We start from the raw sequence: 23,141 nt of genomic DNA on the forward strand, positions 1-23,141 counted from the left end.
CTGGAGCCCCACCAGCCCGCACCTGGCGCCCCACCTGCCTTCACCTGGCGCCCCACCTGCCTTCACCTGGCGCCCCACCAGCCTTCACCTGGCGCCCCACCTGCCTTCACCTGGCGCCCCACCAGCCTTCACCTGGCGCCCCACCTGCCTTCACCTGGCGCCCCACCAGCCTTCACCTGGCGCCCCACCAGCCTTCACCTGGCGCCCCACCAGCCCGCACCTGGCGCCCCACCAGCCCGCACCTGGCGCCCCACCAGCCCGCACCTGGAGCCCCACCAGCCTTCACCTGGCGCCCCACCTGCCTTCACCTGGCGCCCCACCTGCCTTCACCTGGCGCCCCACCAGCCTTCACCTGGCGCCCCACCAGCCTTCACCTGGCGCCCCACCTGCCTTCACCTGGCGCCCCACCAGCCCGCACCTGGAGCCCCACCAGCCCGCACCTGGAGCCCCACCAGCCCGCACCTGGCGCCCCACCAGCCTTCACCTGGCGCCCCACCTGCCTTCACCTGGCGCCCCACCAGCCCGCACCTGGAGCCCCACCAGCCCGCACCTGGAGCCCCACCAGCCCGCACCTGGCGCCCCACCAGCCTTCACCTGGCGCCCCACCTGCCTTCACCTGGCGCCCCACCTGCCTTCACCTGGCGCCCCACCAGCCCGCACCTGGAGCCCCACCAGCCTTCACCTGGCGCCCCACCTGCCTTCACCTGGCGCCCCACCTGCCTTCACCTGGCGCCCCACCAGCCCGCACCTGGAGCCCCACCAGCCTTCACCTGGCGCCCCACCTGCCTTCACCTGGCGCCCCACCTGCCTTCACCTGGCGCCCCACCTGCCTTCACCTGGCGCCCCACCAGCCCGCACCTGGAGCCCCACCAGCCCGCACCTGGAGCCCCACCACCCTTCACCTGGCGCCCCACCTGCCTTCACCTGGCGCCCCACCTGCCTTCACCTGGCGCCCCACCAGCCTTCACCTGGCGCCCCACCAGCCTTCACCTGGCGCCCCACCTGCCTTCACCTGGCGCCCCACCAGCCTTCACCTGGCGCCCCACCTGCCTTCACCTGGCGCCCCACCTGCCTTCACCTGGCGCCCCACCTGCCTTCACCTGGCGCCCCACCAGCCTTCACCTGGCGCCCCACCTGCCTTCACCTGGCGCCCCACCAGCCCGCACCTGGAGCCCCACCAGCCCGCACCTGGAGCCCCACCAGCCCGCACCTGGCGCCCCACCAGCCTTCACCTGGCGCCCCACCTGCCTTCACCTGGCGCCCCACCAGCCCGCACCTGGAGCCCCACCAGCCCGCACCTGGAGCCCCACCAGCCCGCACCTGGCGCCCCACCAGCCTTCACCTGGCGCCCCACCTGCCTTCACCTGGCGCCCCACCAGCCTGCACCTACCAGCAGATATCTAAAATGAGCAGACTGCTAATAGGTCATCCATAAATGACGTCAATATTTTTTGACGATTTTACCTCCCTCTCCTACCCTCCGTCCCACATCGTCACAAAGTCACGTAAATATACCCTGTCGGAGCTGAGGGTCAATGTGGCAGTAGAAGTAGAGTTCACCTCTTTCTGACCTCGGCAGGCTCGGTCACCTATCTTGTTTCTTTCTTATGCAAAATTACAATAAGCAGGTGGTAAAGAGGCCCTGTATAACAGTAGGCTAATTTTAAAATATGGCCATAGCGTCTAAAGATCTTGTTGTATTTTAAAAGTTAAGCCTTGTTATTAATGTTAAAAGTAGGTCTTAACTGTTTAACACGGGAAGTAATACTAATTACATTTTAGAAAGTATAGTTTAAAATTATAGTTCTTTCAAATCAGTGAAATTGTTTTATAGAGGTTGGGATTAGGTTATCAGTTTATTGGTCGAACGTGTAATCGTGCTAATCCTAGTTTTTAAAACTGTACAGGAAGTAGCTCGCTCAATTCGCCAAATTACTTTTTTCTTAATATCACTCGGCTTTCACTTGGTTGCTTGCTAAGAGTTCACACGTCTGTAAATAAACGTGTCTGTTTCGTGGAGGGGGGGGGGGGGGTAACGTCAACAGGGGCGTGGCTAGAGGGGGGTGAATGGGGGGGGGGTGCAAACCCCAACGTTCTTGACGAGACGTGTGCAATTATATTAGGGGTCATCTATAAATGACGTCACAATTATTTTGAGGATTTAAACCCCAGCCCCCCCCCCCCCCCCATTCAGTGGGGGACTAATCTAGTGGATGACCCGTCCAGTGGGTGGCCTTGATGTGGTAACGTGAACATTTGACATTGGTCGTGTAAATCACTCAGGCTAAAGTTGTCAACTAGGCTTATATCATCACCTAGGCTAATGTTGTCAGTAAGGCTAAAGTCATCTAGGCTCGCTTTCAAAGATTTGGTGACAATAAAATCCCCCCCCCCCCCCCAAAAAAAAAAGAACTTGCTATCCTTAATTTCTTCCGACCCCAAACCACATGTTCAGTATGATTTCTCTGACCCCCCCCCCCCCCCCAATTTAATGTGTACTGTACAGTTCCTCTGGCCCCCCACTCCCTCTTCAAACGGTCACTGTACAGTTCCTCTGACCCCCCCCCCCCCCCTTAAATTGTTTACTGTATAGTTTATCTGCCACCTCCCATGAAGAGATTGTTTGTTCAACTTGTCTGCTGAATTTATGAGCTGTTAAATCCCGCGAGATAAAGCTCAAGAGGCCGAGATTATCTTTATTGGTTCAGATCTTCATTAGAATATCTCCCGCTTTTTTTGGCACTCGATAAATTTACCCAGATTTTTTTTTATCATAGCAGCCCAAACAATATCGATAAATTTACACAGATTTTGTTTTTTATCATAGCAGCCCAATACAATAGACTTTTTAAAAAAAATCAGCTGTAAAGCGGACAATGACTTGTAAATGTAAATTTGAAGCTCGTTTTATGATTGATGGATGTCTAATTCAATACATAGTTTGTTTATGCAAATTCTAGGCTTGTTGAAAGAAGGAAAACATACTTGCATACAAGAGGGTCGACTGTACAGAAACTAATTCTTGGTCTGAATTTGTGTCTACGAGTGTGTCTGGACTAACTGTGACCTTTTACCCTTTGGTCTAAAAATGTCGTGCACAGGCTTTATACTTACATCGACCTACACATTTTTGACAAAAGTTGGTAGTGGAGGTGAAGTTTTGTATTTCTCTCATGGCAGCGTTATGGTGGCTAAATCTGACCACACGTCATTGAAGTCCTTGTACCTTGTCTGAATTATATCGATGGTTGCTTGTATGAATTACATATCTCTTTCTTCCTCTGTTCACATATAGGTCTTTCTTTTGTTTCTGTTCACGGATATTTCTTGAATACAGAGATCTTTATTTCCTCTACTCGCAAATATTTTATGAGCCAAAAATATGCATCTGTCCGCAGATATTTTGTGAACCATATCTGTCTCTATTCACAGATATTTTGGCAGATATAATCAGGAACTGTGATTACGTCACCAAATATCGTGATGACGTCATCATCAAGCAAGGAGACATTGGAGACTGGTATAAATCACATTTTAGTTTTCAAGACTGGTATAAATCACATTTTAGTTTACAAGACTGGTATAAATCACATTTTAGTTTACATCAGCTGTTTGTTTTTTTAATTGGAATCTGTGGGCTGGTGTGGCTAAATGTATGTCTGTTTGTGGTAGCTGGGTGTGGGCTACATGTTAGGGTAGCCGCTGATCAAACCTTTGTAAAGGTAGGACAGGTAGCCAGTGGTTTCATAGATATGCCAGGTAGCCATTGATTTCATAGATATGCCAGGTAGCCACATAGATATGCCAGGTAGCCACATAGATATGCCAGGTAGCCACATAGATATGCCAGATAGCCACATAGATATGCCAGATAGCTACATAGATATTCCAGGTAGCCACATAGATATGCCAGGTAGCCACTGGTTTCATAGATATGCCAGGTAGCCAGTGGTTTGAAGAGCGATGCCGTCAGGCTGGCAATAAGTCTAGTTATTATTATAGGGCGCCCTCTAAGTTGGTGACATTTGATATAGGGCGCAATTTGTGTTGGTGACATTTGACATAGGGCGCCCTCTGTGCTGGTGACATTTGACATAGGGCGCTCTCTAAGTTGGTGACATTTGACCTACAACACACCCGTGACCCCACGGTTCTGACCTAGACCATACATTCCAGCTTCTACATTGTGCTACACGGGAAGGTGACCATCTACATCCTAAACAAAGACCAGCTCGAGGGGGAAGAGGATGACGGGAACTTTGACAACATCATCCAGTTCACCAAAGATGGCGCCCTGGACAGAGCAAAGTTAGGGTACTGTGTTACGTCCCTTGGTGAGTTTTTCTTACTTATTTTTTATCGTTTTTTTTTTTAACATACTCGGTTCCATAAAAATAATACTTCCTACATTCAAGAAGAAAAGCTATTTCTGTAATAATTTGAGATTTTTTTTTCAATAGAGTAAATAGATCTATATTTACATCTGTATTTACATCTGTATTTACATCTGTATTTAGTATTTACATTTCTGTAAAATCAGAAAGCGGGACACCGTTTGGTGACGTAGCTCTGACGTCAGGGGACAGCATCAGGACGGCGTCCATTGTTGCTGATGAACGGACGGACCTGCTAGTGGTGGACAGGGCGTTGTACAACCGGTCCATGAAGGAGGTCCTGGCTAAAGAGTTTCTAGAGAAAACCACTTTTATAAAGGTGGGTGTCTTGAGAGAAGTTGTTTGGATTTTAATTTTTAAAAAATAAAGTTTAAAGATGTGCAGACAGCTAAAGAAAAAAGTTTGTCATTTTGCCATAGTGTATTACATGATGTAAATTAGACAAATATATTACTAATTTGTAATTATATAGTTCCATACCAAATGTGAAATGTGCTAAACTGTTATATTGCCAGAACAATCCGTTGTTCTCAAACTGGTCACCGAGATATAGGAAGCAACTGGCAATGGCGCTTTACAAAGATGGATATCCTTATGAAAGTGCCTTAGTGCGGCAAGGGGACAGAACCACAAATATGTATTTTATACTCAGGTTTGTTCAGTTACGTCCCTTGTTAAATTTTAAAAATATAAAGCTTTAATTTTTTTTTTAAAACATTTTAAATGAAAAATAAATTAAGCTACATGATGTATCAATGACACTAAATAGTATTAAATAATTTTTAAAGTTAATGATCAACGTTATTTAAAATTTATAACGTTTTTTTTCTGGCAGTGGTCAAGTAGAAATACAGGTAGATCCATCCCATCATCCCCAGCAGTATGCACAGATTTTCAAGGCTGCCAAAGAAAATGAAGTAGATAAGTATGTACTTCACATTTATTTATAAGTAGATAAGTATGTACTTCACATTCATTTATAAGTAGATAAGTATGTACTTCACTTCATTAAAAAAAGTATGTACTTCACATTCATTTATAAGTAGATAAGTATATACTTCACATTCATTTATAAGTAGATAAGTATGTACTTCACATTCATTTATAAGTAGATAAGTATGTACTTCACATTCATTTATCAGTAGATAAGTATGTACTTCACATTTATTTATAAGTAGATAAGTCAGTATGTACTTCAAATTCATTTATAAGTAGATATTCTAGTTAAAAATTTCAGAAATATTTCTGAATTTGATTGGTACAACTCAGTACTACCCTGCTCTTAAGTTTTTTTTATCTTTTAAGTCTGTCACATTCAAATATTTAATCAAAAGGCTATACCATTAACACTAAGAATGTGAACAATATTTATTACTTGTATTAAAATAAGTTCTTTTTCAAGTAGTGTGAGAATATAACTGTATTAAATTGGTTGTTTTATAGAAAGTTGTATAATTAAAACATTGCTTGCATTTGCATATCTACTCTATTATATTTAGATTAATTAGAAAAGTGAAACACACAAGCAAACGCACAGAACACAGCAACCACCAACAGCCTCACCACAACAGCAACAACGGCATCAAGAGGAGAGACACAGGCAAATGTATGAGGCTGTGTCATTTGGGTGTCAACGAGAGTGTGGGTAAGTTGGTGATGTAGTGTGGGTAAGTTGATGATGTGGTGTGGGTAAGTTGATGATGTGGTGTGGGTAAGTTGATGATGTGGTGTGGGTAAGTTGATGATGTAGTGTGGGTAAGTTGATAATGTAGTGTGGGTAAGTTGATGATGTGGTGTGGGTAAGTTGATGATGTGGTGTGGGTAAGTTGATGATGTAGTGTGGGTAAGTTGATGATGTAGTGTGGGTAAGTTGATGATGTGGTGTGGGTAAGTTGATGATGTAGTGTGGGTAAGTTGATGATGTAGTGTGGGTAAGTTGATGATGTGGTGTGGGTAAGTTGGTGATGTAGTGTGGGTAAGTTGGTGATGTGGTGTGGGTAAGTTGGTGATGTAGTGTGGGTAAGTTGGTGATGTAGTGTGGGTAAGTTGGTGATGTAGTGTGGGTAAGTCGGTGATGTAGGGTGGGTAAGTTAGTGATGTAGTGTGGGTAAGTTGGTGATGTAGGTGTCATTTGGGTGTCAACGAGAGTGTGGGTAAGTTGGTGATGTATTGTGGGTAAGTTGATGATGTAGTCTACACTACACTACACTATAGGTATAGACAAATGACAAGCTCAGAAAACAACCTACAATACAAAATCATCAAACTATGGCTTGAAGGATATAAGTACTACATAGCATTCAGCTCAGCCAAATATGACTCTTCATGACTCACATATTCTCTAACATGATAGAACAAGCAGTCATTCCGTGTACTAGCAACACATTGGCCACAGAAACACATGGACTCATCAGCCCAATTGATCATTACATTGTCCATAATGTCCTCACTACTCACATGCCGCAGGTGATGTTGAGCCAATTGATCATTACATTGTCCCTAATGTCCTCACTACTCACATGCCGCAGGTGATGTTGAGCCAATTGATCATTACATTGTCCCTAATGTCCTCACTACTCACATGCCGCAGGTGATGTTGAGCCAATTGATCATTACATTGTCCCTAATGTCCTCACTACTCACATGCCGCAGGTGAGGTTGAGCCAATTGATCATTACATTGTCCCTAATGTCCTCACTACTCACATGCCGCAGGTGATGTTGAGCCAATTGATCATTACATTGTCCCTAATGTCCTCACTACTCACATGCCGCAGGTGATGTTGAGCCAATTGATCATTACATTGTCCCTAATGTCCTCACTACTCACATGCCGCAGGTGATGTTGAGCCAATTGATCATTACATTGTCCCTAATGTCCTCACTACTCACATGCCGCAGGTGAGGTTGAGCCAATTGATCATTACATTGTCCCTAATGTCCTCACTACTCACATGCCGCAGGTGATGTTGAGCCAATTGATCATTACATTGTCCCTAATGTCCTCACTACTCACATGCCGCAGGTGATGTTGAGCCAATTGATCATTACATTGTCCCTAATGTCCTCACTACTCACATGCCGCAGGTGATGTTGATCATTACATTGTCCCTAATGTCCTCACTACTCACATGCCGCAGGTGATGTTGATCATTACATTGTCCCTAATGTCCTCACTACTCACATGCCGCAGGTGATGTTGAGCCAATTGATCATTACATTGTCCCTAATGTCCTCACTACTCACATGCCGCAGGTGATGTTGAGCCAATTGATCATTACATTGTCCCTAATGTCCTCACTACTCACATGCCGCAGGTGATGTTGAGCCAATTGATCATTACATTGTCCCTAATGTCCTCACTACTCACATGCCGCAGGTGATGTTGAGCCAATTGATCATTACATTGTCCCTAATGTCCTCACTACTCACATGCCGCAGGTGATGTTGAGCCAATTGATCATTACATTGTCCCTAATGTCCTCACTACTCACATGCCACAGGTGATGTTGATCATTACATTGTCCCTAATGTCCTCACTACTCACATGCCGCAGGTGATGTTGAGCCAATTGATCATTACATTGTCCCTAATGTCCTCACTACTCACATGCCACAGGTGATGTTGATCATTACATTGTCCCTAATGTCCTCACTACTCACATGCCGCAGGTGATGTTGATCATTACATTGTCCCTAATGTCCTCACTACTCACATGCCGCAGGTGATGTTGAGCCAATTGATCATTACATTGTCCCTAATGTCCTCACTACTCACATGCCACAGGTGATGTTGATCATTACATTGTCCCTAATGTCCTCACTACTCACATGCCGCAGGTGATGTTGAGCCAATTGATCATTACATTGTCCCTAATGTCCTCACTACTCACATGCCGCAGGTGATGTTGAGCCAATTGATCATTACATTGTCCCTAATGTCCTCACTACTCACATGCCACAGGTGATGTTGATCATTACATTGTCCCTAATGTCCTCACTACTCACATGCCGCAGGTGATGTTGAGCCAATTGATCATTACATTGTCCCTAATGTCCTCACTACTCACATGCCGCAGGTGATGTTGATCATTACATTGTCCCTAATGTCCTCACTACTCACATGCCGAGGTGATGTTGAGCCAATTGATCATTACACTGTCCCTAATGTCCTCACTACTCACATGCCGCAGGTGATGTTGATCATTACATTGTCCCTAATGTCCTCACTACTCACATGCCGCAGGTGATGTTGAGCCAATTGATCATTACACTGTCCCTAATGTCCTCACTACTCACATGCCGCAGGTGATGTTGAGCCAATTGATCATTACACTGTCCCTAATGTCCTCACTACTCACATGCCGCAGGTGATGTTGATCATTACATTGTCCCTAATGTCCTCACTACTCACATGCCGCAGGTGATGTTGAGCCAATTGATCATTACATTGTCCCTAATGTCCTCACTACTCACATGCCACAGGTGATGTTGAGCCAATTGATCATTACATTGTCCCTAATGTCCTCACTACTCACATGCCGCAGGTGATGTTGATCATTACATTGTCCCTAACGTCCTCACTACTCACATGCCACAGGTGATGTTGAGCCAATTGATCATTACATTGTCCCTAATGTCCTCACTACTCACATGCCGCAGGTGATGTTGATCATTACATTGTCCCTAATGTCCTCACTACTCACATGCCGAGGTGATGTTGAGCCAATTGATCATTACATTGTCCCTAATGTCCTCACTACTCACATGCCGCAGGTGATGTTGATCATTACATTGTCCCTAATGTCCTCACTACTCACATGCCACAGGTGATGTTGAGCCAATTGATCATTACATTGTCCCTAATGTCCTCACTACTCACATGCCGCAGGTGATGTTGAGCCAATTGATCATTACACTGTCCCTAATGTCCTCACTACTCACATGCCGCAGGTGATGTTGAGCCAATTGATCATTACATTGTCCCTAATGTCCTCACTACTCACATGCCGCAGGTGATGTTGAGCCAATTGATCATTACATTGCCCCTAATGTCCTCACTACTCACATGCTGCAGGTGATGTAGAGCTCACCATGGACCTACACACCTACATGCAGACCGCCATCTGTAAAGAGTCCACAGAAGTCCTGGTTCTGGAACACAAACATTACGAGCGCTTGTTCACCAGGAGGCACCCGCGCACCATCGACTTAATGCGAGACGAGACCGGAGTCAAGCTGGCCTCAAGACTTTCAATGTTAAACAACACCCTAGACATCCCCTTCATACAGTAAGTTGGTTTTATACCAATGTTAAACAACACCCTAGACATCCCCTTCATACAGTAAGTTGGTTTTATACTGATTATGGCTTCTTCATATCTGACAGTAGGTTTATTAACTTTGGTATAAATGATATGTATTTCTTGCACTAAGACGTTTTTCAGAAACTGGTAAAAATTTACAAACATAAATAATGTAATTAACTGGAATTAGCTTTGTTCCACTACCTGAGGAAATAATTAACTGAGATTTTTTTTGTCCCAGTTAACTGATAAACTATTTAACTGCGATAATCTTTGTCCCAGCTACCTGATAATCTAATTAACTGAGATAATCTTTGTCCCAGCTACCTGATAATCTAATTAACTGAGATAATCTTTGTCCCAGCTACCTGATAATCTAATTAACTGAGATAATCTTTGTCCCAGCTACCTAATCAAGATAATCTAATTAACTGAGATAATCTTTGTCCCAGCTACCTGATCAAGATAATCTAATTAACTGAGATAATCTTTGTCCCAGCAACCTAATCAAGATAATCTAATTAACTGAGATAATCTTTGTCCCAGCTACCTAATCAAGCTAATTGAGAGTAAAAACAAACCAGTGGCACAGAATGACAAAGGAAAAGATGAGCACACAGTGTCTACAGCAGAGAAAGAGTTCCTTAACCACAAAGTACATTTTTTGTTTCATATCTTCTTAGCATTTCTTCCATAACTTTAAAACACTTTATTTTTGGATTACAGTCCTGGGATCTAAAATAAATGTGAGAATTTTTTTTATTAACAATTTTTTTTATTAAGAATTTCTTTTTTTTTTCTATCAGGGTCCACTTATAGACCTGCACGGTCCTGGAAGTGTTTTTTTTCTTATTAACCTTAGAGAAAAAACGAAGTTACGAGTGAAAGCCAAAAGAGGGGAGAGAATAGACAGACTTATGCCCCCTATAGCAAAGAAGTAAGAATGTTTGGATTAAAGGGAAAGCACTGATGATTACTTAATTTTGTTTATATTGATAAGTTTGTTGTTGAATAAAAAAAACTTTGCCTTTACATTTATAATAGGAGAGGGGTGATGAGACTTATATCATGTAGTAGCTTCATAGCTCATGCATTTTAGCATTCAACAAAGAATTTCCAACTAAAAACTAAAATATCTAATTCTATTCAGTTTCAAAATACCTCTATTTAGTTATATTTATAGTCATTATATTCAAATGTATTACCCCGTAATTGTACTTTCTTTTCTGCTTCGGGTGACATAATATTTAATTTTCAGTAATAATAAATCTGGATAATGTAATTAAAATTATTACTATTGTGTCAGTGCACTGATGGCAGCTGCATCAAACCAAACCAACTCTACACCAGACGCACGGGTCATCTGCGGCAGGTACCTCTCCACCACTGACCAGCCTCGCTCTTTCAGGGACATCCAGAATTCCCTGAACCTTAGCAAGGTGGAGGCAGAAGATGGACAGGATGAGGAGAATTATCAGGAGAGCAGGGGGGGATACAGGTACCATACATTCAAGGATTTTTTCTCTAATTAAATAACTTTTTTAAAATTGATAAAAAAAAATTCTAAACTGCTCAATTTTAAAACAATATAATTTTCTTGAAAAACTGTAACATTCATTTTTTGACAGTTAGATAGTTCCCATTTTAAACAATTATAAAAATTAAACTGCAATTTTATATTAATTCAGGTTAAATTTGATGACTAAAAAAACCTTTTTTCTTACAGTAGTGGCTGTACCAGCACATAATAAACACATTTAAAGTTTTAAATAAATAGGCCCTATCTTCATTACTGTGCCAGGAAAAATAAACATTTCTAAAGTTTTAAATAAGTATACTCTACTATCCATTAAAAAAAAATAGATGTTATAGATGAGATGAAATGACTTTAGTCTTTAAAATTGTAACCAATTCATTAAATATACATGAGATGTGACTGAGATGACTACAGCCTTTACTGTCTGTCAACAGTCGTACATCAAGATTCTCACAAGACATGGAAAATGCTGAAGATCACGATGCCAAGCTGGGCACCCTGGAGAACAGATTAAGAGAATGGTTGCAAACAGATAATCCTCGGGGCAAACCACAGGTGGCACAGCTTAGGCGATTAGGTACTCAGGTGAATACATCAGTTACATAGTACTCAGGTGAATACTTCAGTTACATAGTACTCAGGTGAATACATCAGTTACAGTACATAGTGCTCAGGGGAATACATCAATTACATGATTAGGTACTCAGGTGATTACATCAATTACATTGTACTCAGGTGAATACTTCAGTTACACAGTACTCAGGTGAATACATCAGTTACATAGTACTCAGGTGAATACATCAGTTACACAGTACTCAGGTGAATACTTCAGTTACACAGTACTCAGGTGAATACATCAGTTACATAGTACTCAGGTGAATACATCAGTTACATAGTACTCAGGTGAATACTTCAGTTACATAGTACTCAGGTGAATACATCAGTTACATAGTACTCAGCTGAATACATCAGTTACATAGTACTCAGGTGAATACTTCAGTTACATAGTACTCAGGTGAATACATCAGTTACATAGTACTCAGGTGAATACTTCAGTTACATAGTACTCAGGTGAATACATCAGTTACAGTACATAGTACTCAGGTGAATACATCAGTTACAGTACATAGTACTCAGGTGAATACATCAATTACATGATTAGGTACTCAGGTGAATACATCAGTTACATAGTACTCAGGTGAATACTTCAGTTACACAGTACTCAGGTGAATACATCAGTTACATAGTACTCAGGTGAATACATCAGTTACATAGTACTCAGGTGAATACTTCAGTTACATAGTACTCAGGTGAATACATCAGTTACATAGTACTCAGGTGAATACATCAGTTACATAGTACTCAGGTGAATACTTCAGTTACATAGTACTCAGGTGAATACATCAGTTACATAGTACTCAGGTGAATACTTCAGTTACATAGTACTCAGGTGAATACATCAGTTACAGTACATAGTACTCAGGTGAATACATCAGTTACAGTACATAGTACTCAGGTAAATACATCAATTACATGATTAGGTACTCAGGTGAATACATCAATTACATGATTAGGTACTCAGGTGATTACATCAATTACATAGTACTCAGGTGAATACTTCAGCTACACAGTACTCAGGTGAATACATCAGTTACATAGTACTCAGGTGAATACTTCAGTTACATAGTACTCAGGTGAATACATCAGTTACATAGTACTCAGGTGAATACTTCAGTTACATAGTACTCAGGTGAATACATCAGTTACAGTACATAGCACTCAGGTGAATACATCAGTTACAGTACATAGTACTCAGGTGAATACATCAATTACATGATTAGGTACTCAGGTGATTACATCAATTACATAGTACTCAGGTGAATACTTCAGTTACACAGTACTCAGGTGAATACATCAGTTACATGATTAGGTACTCAGGTGATTACATCAATTACATAGTACTCAGGTGAATACTTCAGTTACACAGTACTCAGGTGAATACATCAGTTACATAGTACTCAGGTAAATACTTCAGTTACATAGTACTCAGGTGAATACATCAGTTACATAGTACTCAGGTGAATACTTCAGTTACATAGTACTCAGGTGAATACATCAGTTACAGTACATAGTACTCAGGTGAATACATCAGTTACAGTACATAGTACTCAGGTGAATACATCAATTACATGATTAGGTACTCAGGTGATTACATCAATTACACCTGACACAATGTAGGTGTTTTGGTACTCAGGTGAATACTTAAGTTACACAGTACTCAGGTGAATACATCAGTTACATTACATAGTGCTCAGGTGATTACATCAATTACACCTGACACAATGTAGGTGTTTTGGTACTCAGGTGAATACATCAGCTACATCTAGTACAAATAAATGTGTGTTTCTGGATTAAATTGTAATGAAGATATAATAAATGCAGGCCTACAATGTAATAACAGGCTTCATTCCATTTTCAAGAAAAAAATAATTTTTTGACATAACTATCGCTTAATATCCTCAGGACATAAACGTTAGCCTCAAACAAATGATTAACAAAGTGTATGTCACCCACACCAGAATGATTAACAAAGTGTATGTCAGCCCCCAACAAAATGATTAACAAAGTGTATGTCACCCCCAACAAAATGATTAACAAAGTGTATGTCACCCCCAACAAAATGATTAACAAAGTGTATGTCACCCCCAACAAAATGATTAACAAAGTGTATGTCACCCCCAACAAAATGATTAACAAAGTGTATGTCACCCTCAACAAAATGATTAACAAAGTGTATGTACATCTAAATCTCCCCCTTTTGTTTGTACAGGACATGGACTTTCAGCCTAGACCTGGGAACAAGGTTTACCTGAGGAAGAGAGACAGAAGGCCCAACACATCCGCAGGAGTTTCACAATCCACATCCACACTATCCACTGGCCGGCTGAAGGACACATCCAGACCAAGAGTCAGCACTGATGATAGACTGTCCGCTTACAAAATTCTGCTTTCAAATTAATTTTTGTACTGCTAAAAATTAAATTATTTTATATACTGCATTCATAATCGGAGACTTGTGAACTATTTTAGGTTGCTTTTCTAAACCTTTTTACACACAAGTGTTCACTGGGAACAACTGCTGAGTTTATGTCTGTTTCCATTATGTGTACATAACTATAGTGTATTTAATGTTACAATATATAACAACCAATCAAATCCCTTCATTATTTCACTGCTGAACACCATCATATAGATGATGTTATGCTTTAACTATTTAAAGCTTTAATTAGGAAACTGCTGTGCAGTAGACTAATGCATATTTTTTTTACAATTGACTTGGGAAACTTGTACATCAAACATTATTCCTGTCAAGTCAAAAGCTGAAATAGCTAATTTGTCTTTAAAGTTATTATACAATATTTCTTATTTAGTTGTTGGATAGATCTTCATTTTAAAAAGTGTAAAACATTAATTTATTTTAAAAGAAATAGAAGGTCACCAATGGAATATTAACTAAAATAAACCGGGAGTGATCTCCCCTAAACTTTCTCGAATATTTTATATAAAATAACAGGGGATGGGAACTCGGGCTATAGACATGATTTTTAATCCATATTTAATACTTAAAGTTTTAAAAATAGAATAAAATCTCTTAGACAAATTAATTGCACACCAAGTGAACGCGATATAAAAAAGCGCATAATAGTGCGCAATATTATTAGTACTTTTTAAATTTACATTAGTTTTTTGAGAAATCGGAAGTAGCGTAAATTACTACTTCCGGTCAACGGAAATTACTCAAAATTTAACAGAAGGTAGAGAATTAGATCTTTTACTTACATGTGAAATTTCATTTATCTATCTGAAATAGTACTCAAGTTATATGCTTTTGAAAAACTCAAAGTAGAAAAAGTACCACTTCCGGTTATCGGAAATCGCTCAAAAGTTGATACGGATCTACGATTTTGATAAAATACTTATATATGAAATTTCATCAACCTAGCAGTAACGGTACTCAAGTTATCGTGTTTACACACGGACACACAGACAGACACACACACACACACACAGACATACGGACAAGATTGCAAAATTATGTTTTTCCGTATCAGTGAGGTGTAAAACGTCGAGATTTGTAAAAATCTCGATTTTTTTTTTTTGCACGATTACAATACTTTCTCTATACTACGTATATACGAGAAAGTAAAAAATGTTAATATTCGAAAACAATTTTTAAAAATGTGACAAAATTGTGATTATTTTTTTCTGAGTATAAGAAACACATTTTTGCTATATAAGACTGGCTAAGTGTAAGTTTAATCAAAAATATATTCAAATTTAATACCCAACTGTCTCTTTATGCTATATTTATTAACTTCAGCTTTATTATTACATGTTATATTTGTAAAATTTCAAAACAATTTTTTAATTGATTATTTTAACTTTTTACTTTAGTTATTTTCAGGAAAATGTATCTTACAAATTTTTAATGATTATTTGTAAATATTAATCAAATACAATGCTGCATTTGGAGATAACCATGATGCTTTCTCTTTAAAAAAAATTTCTGGTTAAATAAACTGAAGTTAAGATTTAAAGTGTGGGATTTAATGTTCAGGATCAACTCTTGCAACTACTGACCTAAATATACAGGTGGCGCCTCAGTGCTGATCTTGTCACTAGCTCTAGATGGTGAGGTATCTTCAGTTCTGCACAGCTTAAAAAGGTAGCTAATGTTGGGAGGGGTGGAGGGGTAGGGTGGAGGGGGTGAAGTACCTGTAGAGGCAGGTGAACTGATTGTACCAGCCCCAACAACACTGTGTCACTTTACTGTCAGCAGTGAGCATTTTGTCACTTTACTGTCAGCAGTGAGCATTTTGTTGAATAAAACATTGCACATTGTACTGCTATACTATGTTTTTTTTTAAACTTTACTTTATGGTACTGCTAATTCTAGTATTTACAAACATCTTATTTACAATCTGTGATATGTTAAATATTTTATACACATTTTTTTCACAGAATTCCCTCCAGACATTACCAGCGATTGAGTTAATTAAATTATTCATGGTAAAAAAAATTGATAAAATCAATTGATCTTAATTAAATTGAAATGTAAAAACAATCAATTAAAATAATAAATGTATTTATTTCAAATTATTTTGTTTTGGTTTTGAAATTACTTTGTTATTTATTACTAATACAAATCTCTGGTCATTTCTACATGTAACTCAACATATTACTACTAGAGTTTATTGTAGGCTATGGCTATAGCAAGTTTATGGGTCTATTGCTATTTATATTACTAGCATTGCAAGCTATTAGTATTGACTTAGTTAACGTTTATATAGCATACTATATCTGATTCAGTATTTCTTCCAGAATTTTTTCTATGGGAGGGGGGCACTAAAAATTCCGGAGGGGGGGGATGCAGATATTGATAAAATTATATATTCTCTATATAAATTTCCGGGGGTGGGGGATAAACGTTTTTCGGGGGCGGGTGGGGGATGCCTGAAAGAAACTGATCTGATTGGTCTATCAATTTATCATCATTAAATGTCCAGACCTAGTGGAGACGTGAATGGCTAAAATGGCGTCTTTGATGACATCAAACTTAAAGAGGGTGTGCAAAGTTTAGAATTTTCTGACGATGTGTATCGAGAAAGTGGCGGTGTTTGGAAGAGTGACATCAAACAGCTGATTTTTTTTTTTCTTTAGGTGGCTAATATCTTCAGCAAAATTGTCCTGGCCTTGTTCTACATTTTAACCTCTTAAGTTGATGTAACAAAATATATAGGGGTAGTCGGTTAGGTGTGACGTCATTCAATTGGGAGGGGGGAGGTCTGGCTTTTTTGTTACGATTGAATGAAGACGTGATGCCCTTTACACTTACAGATGATGTTATGTTATGCAGCCTATAGAGGTGATAGGCCTTTTTTAAAAGTGTTTTTTTTTTTAAGAAAAAGGAATAATAAAAAAGCTATCCTCTCAAGATAGATTAGGACTAAACTTTTACTTATCTTGTAATAATTAATACATTAATTAAAAGACGGACTGAAATAATTTATTAGTCTTTAGTAAATTCTCAGTATTGTTGTTGTAAGCCTAGGGAACATTCATAAAGACATCACACTTTTTTATCGTCACACGTTGTTAGAAAAAGGCAGACCTTTCCCTTAAAATAACGTCACAGCTCAGTCCACTATAACATCTCTTTCCTGTTTAAAAACAACAACAACAACAAAAACATGCAATTTCTTTCTAAAATATTTTCTGAGCTCCGTTAACATTGGTGACTTTTTATTTACATTACGGTCTTTAAAAAATGAGAGCCAACGGCTACAAAATTATTATTTAAAAGTTTGTGTTGTCCCACATTTCGGACCCCCCCCCCCCCCCTACCCTCATCGTCGCACAAGTCTGAAACCGTCTCCCCCATAGAAGTGTGACAGCGTTATAAACTTACATGCATCAGCCCAAGTTGACCACTTGCGTGTATGTGAAGGATGGTAAGCTTGTTGCGTTAAACACAGAGCATCACAAGTACAATAGCATACAAACTTCACTTGGCATAATCAGTTTCAAGTACAAATTAGAGGACTTGAACTTCAATAAGACATTTCCCCTTCACCCATATCACTCCTCCCCTCCCCCCCCCTCTACCCCAGGCTTTCATGTGTCTACGTAAAAAAAAAATAGAATTTCTTTATTACAACTTCACAATAATTTGTAAAACTCTTGTTATAAGTAGGGGTGAACTATCAATAAAAATGATTGTAGTTGTACCTAAAACTGTTATAGAACTAAAAATGTGTTTAAAAATAAAATAAAAAATCCACTGCAGAAGGAATTTTGTAATTTCTTTTTATAATTTTTATTCCCCGGGTCAAACAAAGCAGCCCCAAGAGCTTGGGTTATCATGCTGTTTTGTTTTTAAACTTTTGAAACTGTAATAGGTCCGGCACAGGGGCAGAACTATGCAATGCGGGGGGGGGGGGGGGGGGGGGGGGGGCACGCAGTGTTTCTTCCAGACTTTTTTCTTCTGGGGGGGGCACTTGAAATTTTCGGGGGGGGGGGGGGCAGTAGACTTTCTTTGGGGGGCGGACACTGTTAAAAGTATATATTTTCTATATAAATTATATAAATTTCATTTCGTTCGGGGGGGGGGGGGCGGTAAAATTTTTTCGAAGGGGCTTTGCACCCCCGAACAGATGCCTGTAAGAAACTCTGGGGGCACGCTGTTTATGGGGCAACAGCCAACCATAATTAATTTTAAAAAATTAATTAAATTTTCTGGACATCGAAATAAATAGATCGCTAAGCCTTTGTAGCCTATATTTAACTATATTAAATATTACCCTGTAGTTCATATAATAAGGCGATTACACATTTTTGCGCCCACCTCCGGATAGCGCCCTAGGCGACCGCCTTGTTCGCCTTATATGTAGCGCCGGTCTTGGGCGACTGCGCCCCATTTGCCACCCTCGAACGCCGGCTCTGTAAATCTGTAGGAGTAGTGTGTGCATTCTTGAATAAATCGACGGTCCATTTTAAAAAATATTTGTTTCTTAATACTTTTGCTTAGGCCACAGTCTATTAAGGTTTTATAAGTTTACCAGGAAGTCTACTTGCGTGTCAATAATGCGCAGGCCATATCCAACATGGAGGACAGCAACAAAAGGGAAAAAATAGCAGCTGCGAAAAAAAAAGTTAGTAAATTCCTTTATTTATTACCCCCCGATTATAGAAAAAATTTCCTCGCATCGGTACTACCGGAATTTTTCAATAACTATCATAATTGAAGAACGATTCTCATATGGGCTAATTATCGGTGTTACAGAGTGATTGTTTTGATTGTTTATTTCTAAGTTCTCGCAGCTCTGGTCGCAGTGATTTGACTCCTTGAGTGATGATGCCGATGGAGTTTGAGATCACTGAAAAGACAGTGATCTAGAAATCTAGATTCTAAACATTGATTTCAATCGGCTTTTTGAGTATTACGATTAGTCATTGATAGACATAATTAATTGGCCCCATTTCTATTTTCTAGTGTAAGTTTTATCGAAGTGACTACTCGGAGTCGGAAGAAGATTTTTCGGATGTAAAATCGCCCGCGGCTATTAATGTACGAAAACGTTACCTCATTGTCAAGGCTTTAATAGGACTATATTGTCATATGTTTGTGTCAAATAATATAGATAAATGAATTATAAACTTAAATCAATGGCTAAATATATCGATATAGGCCAGAAATTAACTTTAAACAGCAGTGTCTGAGAGCAAGATTTGCTATATAAACAGCAGCCATTTGTAAAATAGAGTGGCTTCCCCCTGAATCTCCCGCTAAAAGCTTATAAAAATAAAACTTAAACACGATGGCTGCTATAGTAAATGAGCATGGCTGCATCTGTTGGAAACATCGCTAGTCTTCATTTATTACGGAAAAGTTTTAATTCAATTGTTTAAAAACAGGTACTACATAAATGAAACAAGGAAACATTTTTGTATTTTAAAAAACATAAATCCTCCCTAAAATGTGAAATAATTATTAAAATTTAAGGAGTCACCTGGTTTTCACATTGCAAGTCGCGGGCGATTTTACGTACCCAAAACGATAGATTACCGATTTTTCTCCCCAACGTCTCCACTTAGTCGGCAAAAGATAGCTCTGTGCATACGCAGTGACCTATGGCTAGGGTTAGGGCTAGAATGAGGGTTAGGGTTAGGTTTAGGGATAGGGTTAGGGATAAGATTAGGGTTGGTGATAGGGTTCTGCGGTTGTAAACACACGCATGCGCAGTACCATCAAAAACATCGCGCGAAGGCAAGTCGTAGTTTCTCTCCATTGCGCATGCGTATCGCATGCGTATCTTATTCCGGCTAGCATCGGCCAAGTTTTATATACAAAGTCTCAAAAGTATCATGAGCTGTTCAGAAGTTGGCTAGGTAGTACTCCTAGGTAGTAGGTACTATAGTACTATAAGGGAGGCTAGCCGCTAAACCAGAGATAAATTTAAGTTTAAGGTTCTTGGGCCTTGGTGAAATGTGAGGTGCGCAGAATGCAAAAACGGCAGGTCAAGCCTGATTGGTAGGTTTGGTGGGAGTGTTTTTTAGTAGATTTTCTCACCAATTCTAAAATTTACGCAATATAGTTGTTAGCAACCGGCCATGCCTCCTGGTTAGCGAGTAATACTACTTTTTAGTGCTAATATCTGCAAAAATTTACAGCACCCGAATTCAAACATGTCGATACAGTGGGTTGATATTTCGAATGGACCCTTTATATCCCTAGCAGAATGAACCCTGGGAGGCTCCTACCAACCAGAGGGTTTGTTAAATATAAGATTTCTAAACATCACTCACGTGATTGCTTGCTGATTGCTTGCTGACATTTCTAGCCTGCAGGCAAAAAATCTTACCACGAACTGCAGGGTCACTGTGAGTTCAGCAGGCCTATAGTATAGTATATGTCATAGATTGAACACAATTTCTAATTGAGATCATCGGTGTCATCACATCTCTTTCCCCCCCCCCCCCCCCCCCCTAACCCCATTCAAGCAAATTAAAAACAAACCTACCTCTGGTCATTTTTTTGTTTTAAGTTCATATAGGCATATAGACTTTGATCTACTACCATGCATGCTAGATGGCAGTAAAAACAATTTACTAAAGAACAGTTTGATCTAGCTAGATCTTGGACTATCATCTGACCTACTACTGACACTGCACTGTCTTTTTACATGTACTAGATCTAGATTCACTAAGGTTCTATTTTTGTTTTATAAACGGCATGTAACTTTGGTGTTGAAATAAAACTTTTATTTCAACATTGAATCGCTATAATGAAAATAAATCGGGCAGTCCTGAAATATATTTTTAGATCGCGTTCTACCTAGAGAACTTAGCAGACCGCTGTGCGTGTCACGTAAATGCAGCCAATAAAATACAAGGCCTAGAATTTTCATTTTTTTTTTAAATGTGTTGTTCATATTGTTTTTTTTTTACATTTTACATGAATTTTTAGTGCATAATCAATAACTTTCTGTTTCTTAATTATTCATATAGATTGTGAATAAAAAGTTCTTAAACTAAAATAAAAATACATCAATATTTATTTATTTTCAAGTTAAAGCAGTTTCAAAAAACTGGAAGAGCACGCAGTGTTTCCAGAACTAGAGAGTCAGCAGAGCGGGATGAACCCAAAGACCAAGAGCCTGTTGAAAAATTAGTACGAACACTATCCCCACAACCCCCAAAGGTCTGGCTTGCTTATTATCAAGTTTTTATAGCTATTTTATAGTTATAGTATTTTCTAACACATTAGTAGGTTTCAGTCACATTGCATGAAAAAAGCTGAATAAAAAAAAAAGAAACAAAATGAACCAATATTGCTGAGCTGATAAATAAACATACAAAATGAGTAGGTGCCTACTTAATTTACGTCTATAAAAAATAAAAATACTTCGTTTATTCAACTTTAACGTAAGCTTTTAGACAGTAGTAGCTTAATCATTGTGTGATATTTACTTCTAAAGATTTTATGGATACAGGAACAATCAAAGATATTTTAAATTCAATCCTAAGTTTCCTGGTTGAAACTAAGCTTTAGGTTAAACTATGACTTTTACCAATATAATTGGTATTGAAAAAATGTGTGCACAATTAAAGGAACTATTGCCTCTTGCAGACTGAGAAGACACCTATAACAGAGAGAGCATCTAGAGAAACAGATGGTAGAAGAAATGACATAGAAAACACTGTAAGGTAAGGAAATATTTCAGCTGTTTTTAGTTACATATTAGAAGTACATATTAGATTTGAAGCAAATAAATTTTAATAGATCTAGAGAAGAAAATGTAAGTAAATAAAACACTAAGAAATTGCTGTTTGATGATAGTTGTCTATTCTAAACATAGGACAACAGCTTCCACAGAAAGCCTGCAGCAATTGTCGCGACAAATCAATGGTCTCCTGTCAGAGGTAAAGACATTTTATCTAAATTTTGGTACTATATTATTTCGCCTGGAAGCTTCTCTGAGGGGGGGGGGAGTTGGGGAGGCTTGGTGTTGTCATTGGTGCAGGGATCTTGTACAAAAGGTGCCTAGAATTGACAGCTACTTTGTTGCATGCCTAGTTTTGTTGTCTTTTCGAGCATAGGTCAGTTTGTTGTCAAGTTTTTTTCTTCTAGGCTCGGAGAAAGCCACAAACAACATCTCTTGCAGTAAGTTTTGTGGGAATTGAAACCACCATTTGATCTCCTCTGAGATGGAATTTTTTTTACATTTATTTGCTTGCAGTTTCTTTCCTTCATTATTCCACCAAGCATGCTGTCAATATTTCCAGTCAATTCAAAGACCACAACTGTTTGAATGCATTTCTTTGGACCAAAAGGGTTAGGGTTAGGGTTCTTTGGACCAAAAGGGTTAGGGTTAGGGTTCTTTGGACCAAAAGGGTTAGGGTTAGGGTTCTTTGGACCAAAAGGGTTAGGGTTAGGGTTCTTTGGACCAAAAGGGTTAGGGTTAGGGTTCTTTGGACCAAAAGGGTTAGGGTTAGGGTTCTTTGGACCAAAAGGAAACTTAAACAAATAAATGGTGCTGATCTAAAGTAATATTTACCGGTTTAAAAAACAACTTGTGCAAATTAAATTTCTTTTCATAAACTTTTTTCATAAACTAAAATGATTACTACCTTCAATGGGTTTATTAATACTTGTCTTCAAGTATAAATAGTGAAACATTAACTACTATAGCAGCGTTTTACAACTTTATCATTTTAACTTGCTGTCAATCATTTTCATGGTGTATTAGCTGTTATCAAAGTAGTTAAACTAAATAAGTTTATATTGTGTTGAGATGTGGTAATAGAACAGCTTCAAACCCTAGCTTAAAATATAACCTTGTTGT

At 39.5% G+C, this 23,141-nt stretch overlaps 2 protein-coding genes across 5 annotated transcripts in view; both read left to right on the top strand.

The window, feature by feature from the left end:
• LOC131936840 (uncharacterized) overlaps positions 1–16,352 on the top strand; it is a 28,594-nt gene extending 12,242 nt beyond the window's left edge. Inside the window, exons 2-13 of one of the 2 annotated variants that reach the window (XM_059293936.1) lie at positions 3,433–3,520; positions 4,177–4,334; positions 4,541–4,713; positions 4,910–5,046; positions 5,230–5,319; positions 5,894–6,039; positions 9,470–9,683; positions 10,245–10,353; positions 10,505–10,635; positions 11,005–11,196; positions 11,670–11,820; positions 14,066–16,352. In XM_059293936.1, the coding sequence (XP_059149919.1) occupies positions 3,433–3,520; positions 4,177–4,334; positions 4,541–4,713; positions 4,910–5,046; positions 5,230–5,319; positions 5,894–6,039; positions 9,470–9,683; positions 10,245–10,353; positions 10,505–10,635; positions 11,005–11,196; positions 11,670–11,820; positions 14,066–14,254 (1,778 nt within the window). In that variant the 3' untranslated portion in view covers positions 14,255–16,352. The remainder of the gene's footprint in view (positions 1–3,432; positions 3,521–4,176; positions 4,335–4,540; positions 4,714–4,909; positions 5,047–5,229; positions 5,320–5,893; positions 6,040–9,469; positions 9,684–10,244; positions 10,354–10,504; positions 10,636–11,004; positions 11,197–11,669; positions 11,821–14,065) is intronic. The other variant, XM_059293937.1, reaches the window with a different exon arrangement.
• A 2,525-nt stretch (positions 16,353–18,877) lies between these two features.
• Positions 18,878–23,141, top strand: part of LOC131936836 (golgin subfamily A member 2) — a 30,553-nt gene continuing 26,289 nt past the window's right edge. The window contains exons 1-5 of one of the 3 annotated variants that reach the window (XM_059293927.1): positions 18,879–18,947; positions 21,365–21,496; positions 21,926–22,002; positions 22,155–22,218; positions 22,427–22,459. In XM_059293927.1, coding sequence (XP_059149910.1) covers positions 18,900–18,947; positions 21,365–21,496; positions 21,926–22,002; positions 22,155–22,218; positions 22,427–22,459 — 354 coding nt within the window. In that variant the 5' untranslated portion in view covers positions 18,879–18,899. Of the gene's footprint in view, positions 18,948–21,364; positions 21,497–21,925; positions 22,003–22,154; positions 22,219–22,426; positions 22,460–23,141 lie in introns of all 3 variants that reach the window. The other 2 variants (XM_059293926.1, XM_059293928.1) reach the window with 2 other exon arrangements.

The sequence above is a fragment of the Physella acuta genome, unplaced genomic scaffold (genome assembly GCF_028476545.2).
Source record: "Physella acuta isolate Inbredline_101_S28 unplaced genomic scaffold, ASM2847654v3 ptg000189l, whole genome shotgun sequence".
In the NCBI taxonomy this organism is placed as follows: domain Eukaryota; kingdom Metazoa; phylum Mollusca; class Gastropoda; family Physidae; genus Physella; species Physella acuta.